The following is an 18925-nucleotide window of genomic DNA, read 5'->3' as shown; positions in this document are numbered from 1 at the left end:
TCGTTCGAAGATCAGCGATTTCCGGAAACGAGACCGAAAGGGGGTTACGTATGTGCCAATACTCGTGGAATCCGGCGGACTGGTCGTTTCCACCCTCGCCTCGGCCATCCGGAGACTTTTCGTTGATCGAAAGCTCCCTCTTTCCGCCGGAATATCTGGCATTTGTTTCCGCTGTGGCCGATCCCTTCCCGACCTGAAACTCGCGCTCCCTGCTTGACGAACGTATTCAATATTCAACCCCATCGGGTCGTCGCGGGGCCCGTTTGAAGAGGGCACGCGCTTCTTCCGGATGATCTTCTACTGCGGAAAGGACTGTTTGCGGAAGGAAACGCTGAATGAATTCTGATCATCTACAGCGGCTCGGTCTGAATTTCAAACGCGTGGACTAATCGCAAGGGTCCGTGTGAGTCGATGAAATAGGACACTCGGTGGATAAAGCAGTAGGATTCGTTAGTAAAGCAGACCACTCAGTCGGCTAATTAGGGCTCTACGTTACCGAGAAAGTAGTTTACCTTACCAAGTGGATAGAAGCAAAAGTATGTATCGTTCTCTTCTCCATATCAAGCATCAATACTGTGAACCAAAGTTAATTTAAATATCCATAGATTTATTGGAGTAGTCACGACAAAGTGGACAAAGAACAAGTAGGATTTCAGGATACAGTTATAGTATCCTCTACGAGTGGTTTAGAACTGAGCTATAATGTCGCATTTCGTCAAACTCCCTTGCACTTTCCATGAAATTCGACACCTACACCCTCTCATGCATGATGATACACTCAGGGAAGGACAAAGGGAGGCGGCACGCGGGAAAAAACACATAGGAAACACGAAGGACATGGAAATAATTCATGGCATGTCAGCGACGCTGAAAACTGCTCCGCCCCCAGCCAGCATCGGTGGCTGAAATATTCAAATCACGTTTGCACTCGTCCTGGCTCCCCTGAATCGAAGTATTCCGAACGGATGTTGCGTCCTCCGACGGAACGCCTCTCGTCTCGGCCAATTTGAGCAACGGCATTCCCTATGGCAAGCTCGTCCCGTTCGACAGCTGCTGTCGGAATCAGAAAGGCGCTTTAATCTGAGAGTCGACGCCTAGAATCGACGGGGTCCGCGGGATTAATGGGTGCCCCGCTGGAATAGAAGGATTTCTGATCACAGGGAATCACTTTGTTCCAGTTAGACAGGATTAAAATGAACAGGACCAATCCATTTCCGACGAAACACACTGATAGGAGTCCAGAGTTTGCTGTAGGTTTGGTAACAAGGGTTACGTGAAGCTTGGATGAACCTGTGAGATTCCTACAACCCAGGGTTCGTAGTAGCTTAAGCATTTAATTCAGCAACGATTAGGTGTTTTTGAATGTGGAAGGTTTATCAGTTGATCAAGGAGTTTAAAGTTTAAGTGAAAGCTATAGCTAGAGATCGTTTGACCTAACAGATGGAATGGAAGGTTTGCTAGCGCTAAAATGGTCAAACGAGGCTTCGCAGTTAAGTGATAGTTTGCTCTAGACGGTCACTTTATAAAATAATTTTAATTGCAACTTTAACGAGCCACGTGGCTCCGCTAGTACTTTCAATCCTTACGGACTATCCAGTAGACCGCAGTCTCTGATACCCTCTGACGATCTCTGAAGTCCTTTAACTCTTTAACTCTGCACTCTGCCTAATTAATCCTCTTGGTCTGCAGCTCTGGCGTTTTCGATCATGCACGCGCACGTCCACTCATTTCTATCTTATTGCACCTGAAACTCTGCGTACACTCGGCCAGCCCGCCCTACTTAAGAGCAGGTGCACTCAGCGAACTCTGTCAATTTTTCGTACACTCGGCCCAACCCACATTCCGCGCAAACAGTACCCACCCTCGCGCAAACTATGAACGGTATTCCGGACCCAGGCTGGCTGCGTGATATACACAAAGACGTAAACAGAATGCTTTTTTAATTAACGGTAAGCCGTAGGAGCCGGGTTTTCCAGCTCTAGGATTACGAACGTCAACCGGAAGAGGAATAATGTTAGTTCAAAGGGATATGAAACGTAATCTTTAATGCATACTGAAGGTAGAGAGCTCGTGGATGCTTAAACCTCGGACATCAAACGCTCGCACGAACGACGCAGCCAGGTCACTATTCAAAATCTAATTTCTATATGCAAATGTTATTACCATATTAATAATGTCTTATAACCAATTTATTGCTACGCAATTGTTTCCAGAGCCTAGGTTATCGAATGGGACGCAGAGGATTGAGATGCGTAATGACTAATAACTTCTTACAAAAGGAAAACGACGTGGAACCTTGGGTCAACTACGGTCAGTTGATTTACATAGAAATTGAAAATTCGAGTCTAATAGTCGAATTCCCTTGAACTTTCGCTTTAAGGCTCGCTACGGTCCTTCGAATAGCTACCCGAGGGAACTCGATAGATACTCGATGTAGATATCACAAGTTTCTTTCCGGAAGTGCTTCACGATCCGGAGCAACGATATCTCTGTAGCACGGAATCTAGTTGGAAGAAAAACTCCGGCGGAAGGATCGCAGCCTGGAATCCAAAGCGAATTCCTGTCCCCGTTAGTCGACGCGAAGGGCGAAATTGGGAGGTGGTAATCTGGGCTGGCACACCTCGAATTCATCCGAACCTCCAGTTTCAGAGATTCTTCGGAGTCACTACCAAGAAAAGTCCCCGAAGTGAAAACGTTTGAAAGAGGATAGGCGGCGCGGAAATTGGAAGCTTCTGCGGGGCTGCTAGGCTTTGCCCTCCACCCCTACGAGAACAAGGTAAACCGGTTAAAAGGCGATGCACCGAGAAGCAATATCCGCGGGAAGTCGATCTCTTCGTGAGCTTAGCCAGAAGATCGAGCCCTGGGAATTCGGTTTGGTCAGGAAAGCGAGGCGAAAAAAATGGCGCCACCATCAGATGGGGGAAATGAAAGAATCGTAGCTCTGGTTGTTTGAGCAAGGCATTGCTTGGAGAAGAGTGGCGTTTGACCGGCTACAGCGATAGCTTGCACTCGGTCTAGGTTAGATCTGAAATGATCGTAATTTTCGGTGTACAAAGTGCTAGGTCCTTTAGGATATGTTACTGCGAGAGGATTAGATCTCTATCCAGATTTCCATCCATACAATAGTTTGCTCGTTCCTTCAGACACTTTGAATTATTAACCCTTTGCACTCCAAGCAAACATAATCATACACAAATAATAATAGTTTAATGGAAATATTGTCCTTCATTTGATTATTTATATGAAGTTGTTAGTGTAACGGATATACATTTTAACGTGTCCTTTTAATGTTGGATGTCCTATTTGATCAATTAGAGGTCTAGAGGTACTTGCTCGGAAGATTTCAATCCAGTTGAAGACCCTCCGATGTTTTGTGGTTCCAAACAAATGAGGATCCCACTGATTGACAGAGATTAACCTAGCTTATCTTCGAACAGAATCAAGAACTCCAGGATCTCGTGGAGGAGAGATGAACAATCGTTCGCAAAAGGTCTCGTGAGGCACACCACGAGCACTAGCTGCGGTTTAACGATACCACTCCATCTGCATATCCCGTGGAGGTTCCGGCCGAGGTCGCGTATTCAGGGAATTATGTGCAGTTTACGAGCAGCTTGCGATGCACCAGACAGTACGCGCTATAAAAACCTTGTACAGGAACTCAATTTCAGCACGCGCAATTTACACCACGAAAATTAATATATCCGCGCAATGAATCAATAGAATTTCATCACTAGCGAGGATTAGCATACTCCCCCTGTCATTTTCTTCCCATCTTCCATTCTCTTCGGTGCCTGTACTAACAATCGCAGCAAGAATTCAAGGAATCCTCAATAGGGTATAAAAAATATAGGCTACGAGTCAGACGATGGAGAAACGTTTAAGAAACGATGGCTCGAGGGGATTCAAGCGTCACTCGTCAGCCAGTCGTACGAAGATTAATGTTTAAATTGAAAACGCTTCTCGAATCCCAAGTGAAATCCGACCTTAATCGGTCGTCCTCAACCTTTCCCCGAAATACCCTGAGAGTTACAGTGGAACGTTCGACCGATGGTAAACAGAAAATCATCCGAGCGAGGTTTACCCTGGCTCCAACCTATTCTACGCCCCGCGTACGTGTGTATACGTGTACGTATGTCGATTCGACGCGTGACAGCTCGTGCATCCAGTGACGGGCATTCATCGAGACTCCGTTGAAAATTTTCAATCGGACCCGTGCATTGTGCGACCCCTCGATCTTACGCCGCATTATTTGGAATTTCGACGAACTGTGGCGAGCAGATTAAACCGTGCCTGGGGTCAAGAATCAAGTGGACGCGACAGCGTTCGAACGCCCTGAAAATATTGGCAAAATACTATTGGCCGCTATTTATTTATTTACGGATCAATCCGGACGAGCGCAACTGGACCTGATTGGCGTCTGGTTTCCGACTCATTTAGCGTGACTTTGATACGTCCTTTACTTTAACATTATTTTGAAATAGCCTTATCTTTTCTTCTGGCCCAACTTCGGACGTTGGCAACCGTCGCGTAGTATTACTCGCACACACTTTCGATATAGCATGATTAGCAATTTGTAAAAGGACTCTCTAGACTTTTAGTTTTTCGTATTTAGTTTTGGGGCCCTCTAGTGCAACATGAGCATGATTTCTGTCGTCCTAGGGATCAGTTACCTGTGCCAATAAAGCAATAACTGCTGTTTCGGTTTACAACCTGACAAGATCCCTACCAGCGACTATACCTTTGAATGGCCTATCTACCGGTGCAGAAACAAACTGCGTCATATAAAGGAGGAACGGACACCTGACGGCAGTTTCGCTACACCCAGCCATGGTTTCTTCTGCACCGACTTCTTTCCCGTTACGGATACAACCGGTGATCGCGGAACGAGGTCGGTACTACGGGGTGCAGTATACAAAGTTGGACCGCTTTGTGGCCCACTCGCGCGGCACGCAAAAACACGCTCGTCTTTTCGCGAGAGTGACTTTTACGAGATTACAACCACAACGCCGTTGGGCTTCCCCCTGGAAACTTACAAGCGCCATCGAAAAAGTGCCGACGAAATAGCGGCTCTAATGGCAGGAATTCCTGATAATGTTACCACCACCATGAAAGGAGAGAACGTGTCTGCTGTAATAGGCGCCCTTTAGCAATTACCTCATTTGTCGTCCACGAGGTGTCTCCACACGGCTATCTATACCGATTGTTATTTTACCGATCCCCTAGACCTGGTCAAAACGATCTGCAGACCTCCGAGTGATGAGCCAAATAGAACGCACCTCTACAGTTCCACTAGGTCTATTACTTCTTCTTTTCAAAGATTCTCATTAAGGCTAGCCAGTGGACTTCGTTCCCAGTCTCGCAGCCCCACAGCAACTTAACTAAGGGATTACCGAGACGGACCGTTTCGCAAACCGCGAATCAGGCGGTTACTGTTTTTATGCAGCTGGAAGTTTGAATGGTTCTGGTCCGCTTTCTGCATTCCGACCGCAGGAAGCTCCACAGAACACGGGTACGCCATTTAGCGCGCTAAGTGGTTAGAGGTTACCACCGTGTCGAAAACGCGGTACACGACACACAGATCGTGGAAAAGTGGTCCTCGTGTGGGTCCATGTTTCCCTTTTACAGCCGTTAATGGTGTCTTTTGCGCAGTGGTTCGCGAACATTGCCACTCGAAAAATTCATCAAATAGCCGGAAGTGGATGTTCAAGTAGCGATGAATTCTTCACTTTTTTCTCATACGGCATCTTCCTCGATGCACGTCTATAATTAAAGCATGAACCAAACTTCGCGACTAATCCGTGGCCTGGACTTGGTGGCTGGTACTTTAAGACGTTAGTTGCCTAACTGGTAGCTTAAGAACTAAACTTGTCGACTGGTGCATTAAGGCCCGAACCTGTTGGCTCGCAGCTTAAGGTCTAGAGTTACCAGTTAGCAAGTTTCCAGCCACAATTATCTAACACTTGGTACCTGCTGTAGTTGGTCTTAGACTACGATTAGGTTACGGGAGCCCTGTGATGACAGGACCACTTGGACTCTGCTAGGGTTCCAGGTATTTTTCAAAACAAGCCATTTCTTCGTTATACAGTTCATCGAGGACAGGCACCGGTTTAATTCTAATCTCCAACACTGCTAAAGACGTGAGGAGAGGAGGAGCACTGAAAGTTGCGTCGTTGACGTTTCCACTCCCATCCTCATCCCACCCTAATGCATACGTTGTAGGGTGGGGCTTATAGTAGGTACATAAGTCCTACGCAATCCCTGAGCCTTTGCCGAAAGGTCGAGGATGCCTCTTGAAGATTTCCCCCACAATAAAGCACTGACCCCCTTTCTTGAGTTATTTCTCACTGTTAAAGTTCGATACAACACCATCAATTATCTGACTCTGCTTTCAATGGCCTGAGTAATCAGGCATGATTGGTTACCTCTAAAAAGTGTCACGCGCAAGCGCGCATTCTCTTTGCATCGCCGAAGGTTTGTCGATATCCACAGGTATATCGAGCTTGTTGGCCTCCAGGTTGCACCGATGATCCATAGGATAGTCCAGCAGATGTGGCGGGATGAGACTCGAATCCGCAACCTATGCACCCGGCATACATAATTCCGCGATTGTTATTGCGGGAAATCACTGTATTCAGAATGTGTCTCGCACGGAAACCAGCGTGTCCCGGCTACGCTGCATGCCGGAAGATCGCTATTTATGCGACGCATTAACAGCGCCGGTCCGTCTCCGACGGCCAACTCATCCGCGAAAAGCAGAAATTATTTCGCCACGACCGTTGAAGTAAGGGAGATTCCCGTTTGCGGGCTGGCTTGATTAACGGATAGGAAGTGACGAATGGCGGACCGCAATTGGAGCGTAAGAACGCTGACCTAACCTGTACAAAGTTCCGGATTATCGTACGGAAATCTCGCAAAATTTACTCGACGAACTGCAGGCGGATTTTATTTATTAAGTTTTCCGGGGCGAATCGAGATAAATTTAGGTAACGTAACTAACCTAAGCTAGCCATTGTCTAACCCCTACGTCAGACAACTCGTTCGATCGACCCGTAACCATCTAGCGGCAAATACTTAAATTACTTTTCAGCCGATCGTCTCAGGTCGTATTTATGTACGACAGATGATTCTATCGTCCACCACCAGGTAGCTACCACCAGAGTATTTTCGCGAATGTGAAACAGAGCGATGAGAATATTAGTGATCAAGCACGTACACCGCGAATCGTAAACATTGCAATAAGTTTCGTACACGCGCCAAGTGAATTAATGGTAGCGTCGGAGAAGAAAGAAGGGTAAGCAAGCAACGCGTGGACTGAATCGTGTATTTCCGGTATATCAAAGCCGGACGCCACACAGACGGGAACTCATTAGAAATCACCGTCAACGACGCCGCGGGTGACTATTTAACTGGTCCTCTTGATAGGATGTTTCCTTGCAAAATTATTAGCAACAGATCGAGCCGGCGTGCGGACAGCGGAAACGCGTGTTAAGATCACGCGACAATACTCCCCTTCTGCTTTGTTCACGACCCACCCTGCACCGACTGAGCAGTATTTAATTACCAGAGGCCCCGTTGCGCTATAGCTAAAAGGTCCACCCGTTCCTCCACTTGAATTATTCAAAACCGCGGAATACCTTGTCTGAATAATCCGATATCACGTAATCAAAAATTTGTTGTCTCCATTCAGCCTGAGGCGAGACCCATTACTCTTGCAACGTGACAAACTGGAGCATTCCACGCTACTAACCCCGAATGATTCGCAATCTCTGAAAACGTCAAGGAACAGACAAGGACCGACGTTATCATTAAGCTAACAAGAAGATTATTAAATCGCAGCGGCGTTGCGCAGGCGTTCGGCCTCGTTATAATTAAAAGACGAAGGACCAAGGCGTCGTAATGACAGTTCCTTGAACCTTCTTAATATTTTCCGCTTCGATGACGGCAACGAAGACGGAAAAGAAAGAAGCAAAAAGCATCGTGAAAGAAGTAGACAGTACTCTTATTACGAAGAGGAGGTGGAGTTCATTATCGTCTGAATTGCTGTATCGATCGCGATAATTGACGAAGTGCGAGTCGAAGACTCCCATTTTAAAGATATATCACACAGATCGGCAGCAAAGGGGTGCCGTTTCGTAAAAACTAGCCACTTCTTTTGACTGAAAAGTGTGCAATTTTCATGCGTGAGAATTTAACAACTCATTTTTTACCCCACTGATCTTGGATGTAGACCTAACCTCACTTACATCATTTAAATATAAACCCAACCTCTGTATATTGCGGTTAAGTAAGGACTTCCACTTGATGTAGCTCGAGCAATCACACCTTTTTGTTACCGTCAGACCTTATAACACGAATTAAAGCTTGCGTTCTATTGTTTCAGTGGGAATCCCCTCCGCCATCGCGAGTTGCAGTGACGAATGCAGCGCCACGATGACGCGAGCACTAGGACGATGGAGACGACGATCTCGCGTCGGGACACAACATGCCCTGAGGCTGATCGTACAGATTCTACTAATACAGAGTCTCGCTACCGCCCAGATAGCCAAGTGCCCGCCCCCCGAGACTATTCCAGGCTGTCCTTGTTACAATATTGAGGATGGTTTTTTCCTAGAATGCGCTGGCGCTACCGAGGAAACCCTGAGGACCACTATGCAGGGCGTTCTGAACGCAGGCGGTGAGTACAGGACCCCTTGAACGTAATGCAAACTCCGAACTCTCGACATAAGGATAATGCAACTTCCGTCGTGAGAAACTTTTTCGATAGGGCGTCGCGTGGCGTTCAATTTTCATTTACTAACGAAACGACTCGGCTGCATGCATTGGAACACTGTAATAACGAGGGGGGAGGGGGGCGGAGATTGTTATTATAATCAGAATAACAGCGTCCGTGTTTGTTCGTACGCGTGGGATGGAAAATTAATTAGCATTCAATGGGCCACTTTAAAACGCGCGTGGATAAACGTTTCTCGTTAACGAGGTAGCCCGGTTCGGGGTAGCCTCGGATCGTGTGCTAGACTATTTGTTCGCCGTTGAGGATACGATTAGAGAATACGGACATGCAAAAGATATTTCCGAAAACATTAAAGTTTGAACCGTACAGCGCATCAAAAGAGTAGCAATACACAAAATAGTTTCTCAAACGTTACCGATTCCAGCAAAGTATTGCGCGATCCTCGAATCAACTGCGTGACATTTCCTGGACCAACCTCCTCGAACAATTCATTATCTTTTACGGCAGCTATAAAATCCACGAATCGACCGCGACTAACGCGGGGAAATCTAAGTTTCACGTTATCGCGGGCTAATGAAATTAATGGCCCTGCCCTTTACGACCGTTTCCAGGAGCCGGTACAATGGTGCAGTCGTTGAGCGTTTACGAGCTGGACAAAAGCGTGGAGGAATTGAAAGACAGCTGCTTCCCGCCCGGCTCTCAGATCAGACACCTACAAATCTCTCACTCGTCCCTCCGTGAAATTAGCGAGGGAGCGTTCACGAATCTGAGGGATAGCCTGGAGTCGTTAGCTCTGGTGTCCAGCCGTTTGTCCCACGTGCCGCAGAAGTCGCTGGCCAACTTGCACAAGCTGGCCGCCTTGGATCTCGAGGCCAATTTGATACAGGAGCTCTCCTCGTACTGCTTGTACGACCTGAAGTTGATGAAGCTGACGCTGAAGGGCAATCAGATATCGAAGATCTCCGAGTACGCGTTCGCAGGTTTGGAGGACAGCCTTAGTGATCTGGACCTGGCCGAGAACAAGTTGAAAATGTTCCCCATGGCTCCTCTGAGGAGACTGGAGAGCCTGGCGTCTCTTAGACTCGCGTGGAATGAGATATCGGAGCTACCCAATGGCAAGTACAGCCGACTCAGCTCGCTGTTAATCCTGGACTTGAGCAGCAATAACTTCGAGAAACTGACCGAGGACTGCTTCTGGTCGTGTCCCATTTTGCACACCCTCTCGCTTTATTACAACTCGATCGAAACCGTTCACAAGGACGCGTTCGTCTCCCTCAAAGACCTAGAGTCGATCGATCTCAGCCACAACAAGATCGTGTTCCTCGATATAGCCACGTTCAAAGGGAACGAAAGGCTACGCACCATCGAGCTGAGCCACAATCACATTCACTACATCGGCGGGGTTTTCGCGAGGATGCCGGAGTTGAGGGAACTGTACCTGGCGGAGAACAATATCCTCGAGATCCCCGGTGACGCATTTATCGGCAGCATCAGCCTGGCGGTCGTCTACCTCCAGCAGAACGCCATCAGAAGAATCGATGGGAAGGGACTCAGCAGTCTCACGCAATTGGCCCAATTATATCTTAGCAACAACTACATCGAGAAGGTGCCGCGAGAGTTTCTCGAGCACTGCGGAAATCTCTCCTCTCTGTCCCTAGACGGAAACAAGATTCGCGAGCTGCAACCAGGCACTTTCCTGAAATTGTATCAATTGAGGGAGCTACGGCTGCAAGACAATCACATCACCGAGGTGAAGCGGGGGGTTTTTTCACCCCTGCCGTCGTTGCTGGAGCTTCACTTGCAGAACAACGCCATCACCGACATGGAGACCGGCGCATTGAGGACGCTGAACAGCCTTCAGCATGTTAATTTACAGGGAAATCAGCTGACGGTGTTGGGCGACGTGTTCCAGTTGTCCACCTCCGAGTCGTCCTCTGGGGGGAGTTCCTTGGTGTCCATTCAGTTGGACAGCAACGGATTGGCAGTGTTGCACAACGATTCTCTGCGTGGACAGGCTTCGGTGAGGATCATGTGGCTGGGTCACAACAGGCTAACGCACCTACAGGCACCCCTTTTCAGAGACTTGCTTCTCGTAGAGCGGCTGTACTTGACCAACAACTCGATATCCAGTATCGAGGACGGCGCCTTCCAGCCGATGCAGGCTCTGGAGTTCTTGGAGCTGAGCATGAACAAGCTCAGTCATATCACCGCGAGGACGTTCTCCGAATTGCACGAACTCGAAGAACTATATCTCCAGGACAACGGCTTGAGAAGACTGGACCCCTACGCCCTGACCGCTCTTAAGAAACTCAAAGTGCTTGACCTGGCTAACAACAACCTGACCGTGTTGCACGACGCCATGTTTCAAGAAGGCCTACCTATCAGGACCCTGAACTTGAAGAACTGCTCCATCATGAGCGTGGAGAGCAGCGCCTTTCGTGGCCTCAGATATCTATCCGACCTCAACTTGGATGACAATCTCCTCACAGCGTCAGCCTTATTGAATCTACATATTCCAGGGTTGAGCACTCTTGCCGCGTCTGGTAATAACTTCAGCCAAATCTCCGAACACAGCCTGAACGGGCTGCCGTCCCTGCAGAAACTGTTGCTGGACGACGCACAGATTTCCCAACTGCCAGAGATCATTTTCGTACTGAATCGAAACTTGGCACGCCTGCATCTCAATAGGAATTACCTTCGCAGCCTACCACCCGGTATTTTCGACGGGCTGTTATCCCTCTGGGAAATCCGGCTGGACCACAATCAGTTTCAGGATATCCCGTATTCCGCGTTGGCCAGCGCCCTCAATCTGGAAATCCTCACGTTGTCCCACAACGAAATTACGAACGTGAACGTGGCCAGTTTCGCCAGCCTGAAGAACCTGAAAGAGTTACACCTCAGTCACAATCAAATAGAGACGATGTCCGGCTTCGCCATGGCGAACCTGTCGCGCCTCATCTCCGTGGATCTCAGTCACAACCACCTGAACGCTCTTCCGGCCAACTTCTTCGCTCATTCCTCCATGCTGCGCAAAGTAGATCTATCAGAGAACAAGTTCAGACAGATTCCAGCTGTGGCGCTGTCAGGTCAGAACCTTCCCGCGCTGCGCTGGCTGAATCTGACGAGGAACCCGCTGAACAGAATCCACGATCTCGCGTGGGACGCCATGTATCCTATTCTTCAAGAAGTCCACATATCGGGTACCAATTTGAGCATAGTCACGTCTCAAGACTTTGAAGCGTTTCCCGCTTTACTGCATCTCTACTTGAGCCAGAATGGCATCCTCAGGGTTTCGCCAGGAGCTTTCAGGAGCTTGCCTAACCTCTTAACGTTGCATCTTGGAATGAACAGCTTGGAGATCCTCCCCAAGGAGAGGCTCCAGGGCATGGAGTACCTGAGGATTCTAAACCTGACCCACAATCGACTAAAAGAGCTCGAGGAATTTCCCCAGGACCTCAAGTCCCTTCAGATACTGGACCTTTCGTACAATCAGATAGGAATCGTGGACAAGGTGACGTTCAAGAATTTGGTCAGCCTGGAGGAATTGCATCTCTACGGGAATTGGATTAACGCTATCTCCAGCGAGGCGTTTAGACCCTTGAAAAAACTGAGATTGTTGGATCTCAGCAGGAATTACTTGGAGAATCTGCCGCTGAACGCTTTTCGACCGCTGGAGACGCAGATACGGAGCTTGCGTGCTGAAGGTAACGTAATTAATTAGGATTCTAGGTATCCACTTTAATTTATTTACGCTCCGTAAATGATCGTTAAACATAATTTACCAGATAGTCATTCTTATGAAAATGGTCAAAGTAAAGAGAGGTATCCATTTAAAAATTGAAGTCAAGCCGTCTTGAAACTTTGTCGAAAGGAAGCTACTGGGCAAAAAGAAAAGTCGAAGTTTTGATTAATGCAGTACCAATGTTTCGTTTGTTCGGAAGACTTTTATTCAATGTGCACGTGAGCTAGAGGGAATAACAGTGTATATATTGAAGCTATCGATCCAAATGGAGTTACTGTCGCTGGAAATCCAATCATATCGCTGGTCACGTACAATCGTCTCGAATCGATACTCAACATCGGGACAATCAAACACGCTCTGCCATTCTGTCTCATCCTCTCCTCTCAAGTCTGCAAACTAGTCCCTTACGGAAGTATAATGTCCACCAGCTGCTACCCCTAATCCCCTACCCCCCAAAAAGACTTCCAAATTTAATGGAAAGCCCTATGAACGTGTCTTGGTCTCCACGTGCTACTTCGTATCAATGTTTCAGTGGCTCCTGGTAATCCCCTCCTCTCCAGGAATATTCGAGCGGACAGTTTCTGTAATTGTGCTCGAGTTATCGTGAGCTAACTATGAAAATTAATTTAGATTAAATTACGACGCCCGTACTACAGAGAAAATATGTTAACACAAATGATTAAGAAAGTTTTCACAGATAGTCACGTTTACTCTAATACATATTTATCAGCTCTAGAATCCTCGTCGATGGAATCCGCCAAGGTCTAGTTTAAACTTTTTATGCAAGCCTTTACGAGTGTCTGCATACGTCCCGCTTAGCGACACTGGCTGCGCAATATCCTCTCCCAAAACATCCTCTAAGAATAACCGCAACGCCTTCTAACTTGATAATTCGCAGAGAATCCGTTACACTGCGGCTGCGAGTCGCAAGAACTCTGGGAATGGCTGAGGGACCATCAGAAGCTGGTTAGCGGAGTGGGCGGTGGTCGCGGTCGCGGAAGAAACGGCGTCGGTGTCGGAGACGTCGAGGGTGGTCTGCTGAGATGCGAACAACCGCCGGAACTACGCGGTCTGGTTTTCCTCGATCTCGACCCTCACGCTTTCTGCTCCGTTCCACTGGTTCTCAAGCTCGCCATTCAGGATATACAGCCTTTCTCCGTCCTCGTGTCCTGGCAGAGCAGAAACCATTCTGGACTACATGGCTATCAAGTAGCCTACCACGCCCTGGACAACGTCGATGAAGTGAGTGTTTCGTTCAAGGCTCCTGTCAAAAAGGACTACCGATACTCATCCTTTCTTCTACACCATATCCTAATCAAGATCACGGCTAATGTAACCAGACTACAATGCCCTGATACACTTGACAAAGTCACTAATCCTTCCACCTTCATCTGCGTTTTAGGTGCGTGGCAAGCTCCTCGACCCAAAAGCACGTTCGGTGAGACTGACAAAGCTGGCGTCGGACACGCGGTACCTGATTTGCGTCCTTGGCCTCGGCAGCTGGGGCACACCGATCCCCGAGGACATCGGTTCTTGGCAATGGAATGCCTCCCACGACGACGTGATCGAGGGTTCCGCCCTACCCGTGATGGTCACCTCGCCCACGAGTCTGTGCACGGAGGTCCGGACCCTGGACGCGCCGGACTCGATAGTGGGGGACGGGACGATGAGCGACAGAGGGGGTCTGACCAGCATCCTGACTAGAAGGCTGGGCCTGATAGTCGGTAGCTGCATGGGCTTCGTCGTGTTCGTGGTCCTGATCTCGGTGCTGGGCTACATGAAGATGAAGAAGCAGAGGTCCACGGAAAAAAGGGATCAGCCTCTGTCCTCAAATCCGCAGGCCTACATGACCTACAGGCACTACTCGCTGCAGAGCGGCGACAGGGCGGACAACGCTTGCCCCAGCTTCATCAGCAACATCGGAACCACGCCTCTGAACTCGTAGCACATACCGAAGGAGTCTCGCAAAGAGGCTGATCTCCGCGGTATCGAGATGAAGACCGCCCCTAACTGCGTGGGCCTCTTCGGATGAGTGCCCTGCCGAGCGAACCCACCGAGGAATGTCGACAAATGACGTTCCCTAATCGCAACGTGCCACCCTCGTTTCGTTCTTCGAGATTCGACGTTTATCTGGGTACACCGTAGAGGTGTGGGTGCTCGGTAGTAGCCACGGACTACTCGTGTAGGTAGCTACGAATCGACGCTGGTTTCGATCAAGTGCCAAAAACTGATACGCGTAGATCCCGACCAGAACTTGGCGAGCTAGTTTCGCCTGTCGATCCGTCTGGAGGTTTTCGAAGTGTCAGTGAAGGACATAACCACTGCTCGCGTGCCAAAAGTTTCGAAGACTCGATTCACTGGGTCGGAAACCCTTTGGGAACAAAGGGACCTCGACGGGCGCTGCTCGGTCGACCGATTATCCGCGGACCTTAATTTCTAACAAATACGCGCGACGTTGTCTGTTGCTGAACAGATCCTCCGACCATTCACGTGAACCGAACAACGACGTAAACGACCCCTTTTTGGAACAATTCGAATCTACTCCTACGAAGACTGATTTTTTAATGCCGTTTTCCCCTCATTAACTCCGACGCTCACGTTGTATGTACGATACCGTCACACAGACACACGCAAACACACTTTTTTTTTGTAAATAATAGTCTACGGAACGTGACTTAACAATGTTCGTATCGACGCTCGTATATCCCGAGAGGAGATATACTCCTATAGTGCTGCGCAAGCAATATTACACTTACTCGTATCGATAGTCCCAAACGATCAGCACTAAACTTAATTAAGAAGCGATCTTCTAGAAGACTCGACGTTTCTTTATTTCCTTTCTCACACTTTCTCTCTCTCGCTCTTTCTCTTTCTATCTCTGTCTCTTTCTAAGCGACCACGACCGGAAGACGGAGAAGTAGCGGTGGGCTCTGGAACGAATCGAACATTACTTCGAATCCAGGCTTGGAAGTCTCGATGGATACAGAATTCTTTATGGGCTTTCAAACTTTTGAGCCTCGAACTGCATTTACAGACACGTGAAACTTCGAATTAATTTTTACATTCACGTCAAGTATGACACAAATTGGGTATACATTTGATAAAATATAGCAACTTGTACGATGGTAATTAATAATATTAATATAATAATGTCAATACTGATCATAAGCTAGTATTAATAATAACTGGTTTTCAAAATTAAAAATTAATCCCCAAATGCATTCATATGTTTCCAACTCGACGAGAGTTTCAAAACCCATCAAGGCGGACAAAGACTTTCAGACCTGTCCAAATTCTAACCTCAAATTAACATTCAAATCGACTCGAATCTACACAGTCTTAAAAGTTTGAAATCACCAAAGTCGAGATTACATTCACTGCTGTTTGGGAAGCGACGGTCGCGGCTCTGTATTATAGGACCGTCGTCACTGATCGTCCGGGAGCCAGCACTTCTCGAATTTCGACTGACTAACGCGTGACTCCTGCCAAGAAAAAGAGAACAGAGAATCGGTTTCGAGTTGCCAAATGTTACGCGGTAACGTTGTGGAAGATGGATTTATTGTATATAGATAGAGGATATGTATACACATAGCATTCTTTATTATAGCCTAGGATTTCGGTTAATAAAAATACACCAAAGCTACGAATCATGTCTCGTTCGTTGCACCCTAACACCTTTGCCTAATTTCCAAAATCCCTGGCATTTTTCAGGATCTCTGCCGTGGATCATTCCGAGCAACGGGCAAAGGTAAGGAAAGATTCTAGTTTCGAGCAGTAATGGAACCGAGCGGAACTTCCGTAGATGTATCGCAGACGATACATTAAGTCACATCCCATACGACTAATTAATTAATTATAATGGCGACTTGGTCCAAGCGGCTTAGCGCAGGCTTGTGGTTCGCTTAGGTTCCGTAATTAACTCCGGGTCAGACCGAGTATATCCCAGAGCGTCAATCAGTTCCGATGTGGCACGTCGAAACCAAAACAACCCGCTCTGGGGATATATCGAATTGCTCGCTCTCAATAATGCTCGCTCGTATGAACGCACCCGTCCCACCTTCAACGCTAAATTATCCAATTATTCAGATGGTTTATTTAAAAAACCAGAAAGAAATGCCAAGCAAACATCTTCGTAGGTTAACCCTTTGCCGAGTACGGACGCACCGGTGCGTCCTGACTGACGTGTGCCGCTAGATAACGTAATGACGGTGCGTCCAAAGTTATTCTATTAGACATTCTAAAAGACTATTATTCAATTTTATTTATATAGATGTTATGGAACAAAGTTTACACAGAAACCGCGTGGATTGCCCAAAAATGCTTACTCGTTAAAGGGTTATATCGACAAGAGGTCCTCAAAGGATGAAATCTAGAGACGTAGTACACTTTTGATTATTTAAACGACATGGGACCACGTTGGATAACAAGGGAGTAGGTTATCAAAAGTATAAAAGATGAACAAAGTTGAACTGGATGTCTACTTTGTACCTTAAGGAGGTAGCAAGAGGTCTCAAGAGACAAGAGGTAGTACAAAAGTAGCAGATCCTTAAAAATTTAAATGACGCGAATCCAAATGGTCTACTCTATAGTAACAGCAAGAAGTTTCGACGAAACCTTCAAAAACCCTAAGGTTTAAGTCCAGGTTAGTATCCCTAGAGATTTAGTTAGCCTCGAAGGATTGCTAATGGACCAAGCAATCGTTGTTCTCCGAGTTCCCCGGAATTTCTATTTCAATTAACAACATTTAGCGCCGTGAATAATGGAGCCACGAGTTGACACACACTGTTTGGATTTTTCCGAAAGGTACGCTCGCGGCATTGCCGAATTGAATTAACCCCGTGATGCTTCAACGGAGAACCTTACGGCTGCCCTGTATATGGGATTAGTATAAAAGCAGGTTCGATTCAAAGCCAGTGAGAAAAGATCCAGGTAAACCTTGTACATTAATAGAGACTCGGTTCTCGGTTCGCAATTACGAAGCGTAATTAACTCCCGAGGGTTCGCCAGCTGCCACAGGTCATGGGCCTCTGCGAATCTGTCGCAGACATGAATAGTAACGTTAGGCAATCGTTTACAAAAAAGAAAATACTCTTTTCCTTCTAAGGAATGAGAGTAGTTTTGCGCCATAAACGAAGCCCTTAGATCCGGAGATCTCTCTGTAACATCAAATTGTAAATCGCACTCTGTGTTACGCAAGTCCCCTAACCATGCTATCGGGCTTCACGCCCTCACATTATACCACTCCATCCGGTAGCTATTGTTAAACTCTGCAAAGTACAAGGTGCTACAAGGACCTTCGGATTCTAAGCACGTCTATTAATAAGAAGCTACCCGCTGCGAGAGCCGTGTCCGAACAGTAAGAACAGCCACGAGCGATTTGTAACCGTGTTAAAATAAAGTGAACCCCTGCGGGGTTAAAGTGCATTATACCATGAATGAAAAGTCTTCCTTCCAGAAAACGATTAAGGCGTATATATAGGTTAATATAGGTATATTTATATTATAGGTATTATGCAGGTATAAATAATATTATTTGTTGTAAAAGTCATTCTTGTAATTCAGGTAAAGTTTACTCGGAAGAATTCATCTTTAATAGAATTAAAAATTCGTGTACAAAGGCACCTTTCACCAACTTTCGTAAATAATGCAAACTTCGAGGACTCCCATTTTTTAAATAATTACGAAACCATAGAACCGATAACTTAAACCCCTCCTTATATCATACGTACTACAATATATTTCAGCGTGATTAAGATCCCTGGTATGGAGAATATAAAAATCGCTTTGGCATGGAACAGCCTTTATCTTATGATTCAGTGACGTCTAGGTGAGTTCACCGGACACCGCGGCGCCATGCATTTTCACGCCCCCGGCGTTAATAAACGATAGAACGATTTACTTGCCAGCTCTGGCCATTCCTCGGTTCAAGCAACGCGTTATAAATAATGGCCGTAGCCATTGAGCCCTCGCCTCCGTTCCGGCCGCAGCTCGCGTGGCCCCATTGTTAACCTTTCGCTCTGTAGACCGGCCCAGCGGCGTGCAGTTTCCAAGTGCACCTATTAATAAGGAGCGCAGCACGCCGTTAGAGCGTGCAGTGTAACTGCACTCCTAGCAAGATACCTCGCCGGCTGCGAACACCGTCAGACAGAAAAGCCTGGGGTAGCTCTATAGCAACGACGTAGTCTGTAACGCTGCACTCTCGAGGAACTTGCTACAGAAGCAATTGTATTAGACTCCGTATCCACGTCTCGCCGCACGGGGCACAACGTACAGTATCCTTTTTCTCATCTGCCTTCCCTCCCCACCTTCTCTTCACCCACGTCTCGGTCCGTATCTTTTTCTTGCCACCATTGTTTCCTCGATTCTCTTGCACGCTGAAAAGCAAGAAAGCTTTGTACCCTGGTGTGTTCGGGTGGCTCAGAGCTGAAGGACGGGGATCTTTTTCTCGTTCC

The 18925-nt window shown here is 47.3% G+C and overlaps 1 protein-coding gene across 17 annotated transcripts in view; it reads left to right on the top strand.

Moving 5' to 3' along the window:
- The window catches only part of LOC128879523 (protein artichoke-like), a 96235-nt gene extending 80115 nt beyond the window's left edge, over window positions 1–16120 (top strand). For 16 of the 17 annotated variants that reach the window (XM_054128751.1, XM_054128748.1, XM_054128747.1 and 13 more), the window contains 4 exons: window positions 8381–8674; window positions 9343–12435; window positions 13372–13715; window positions 13876–16120. In XM_054128751.1, coding sequence (XP_053984726.1) covers window positions 8381–8674; window positions 9343–12435; window positions 13372–13715; window positions 13876–14418 — 4274 coding nt within the window. In that variant the 3' untranslated portion in view covers window positions 14419–16120. Of the gene's footprint in view, window positions 1–1898; window positions 2122–2213; window positions 2311–8380; window positions 8675–9342; window positions 12436–13371; window positions 13716–13875 lie in introns of those variants that run through there. The other variant, XM_054128734.1, reaches the window with a different exon arrangement.
- Window positions 16121–18925: the final 2805 nt, after the last annotated feature.

This window comes from Hylaeus volcanicus, chromosome 7, assembly GCF_026283585.1.
Source record: "Hylaeus volcanicus isolate JK05 chromosome 7, UHH_iyHylVolc1.0_haploid, whole genome shotgun sequence".
NCBI lineage: Eukaryota > Metazoa > Arthropoda > Insecta > Hymenoptera > Colletidae > Hylaeus > Hylaeus volcanicus.
The sequence above is the reverse complement of the archived record's forward strand: the minus strand, read 5'-3'. Positions and strand labels throughout refer to the sequence as shown.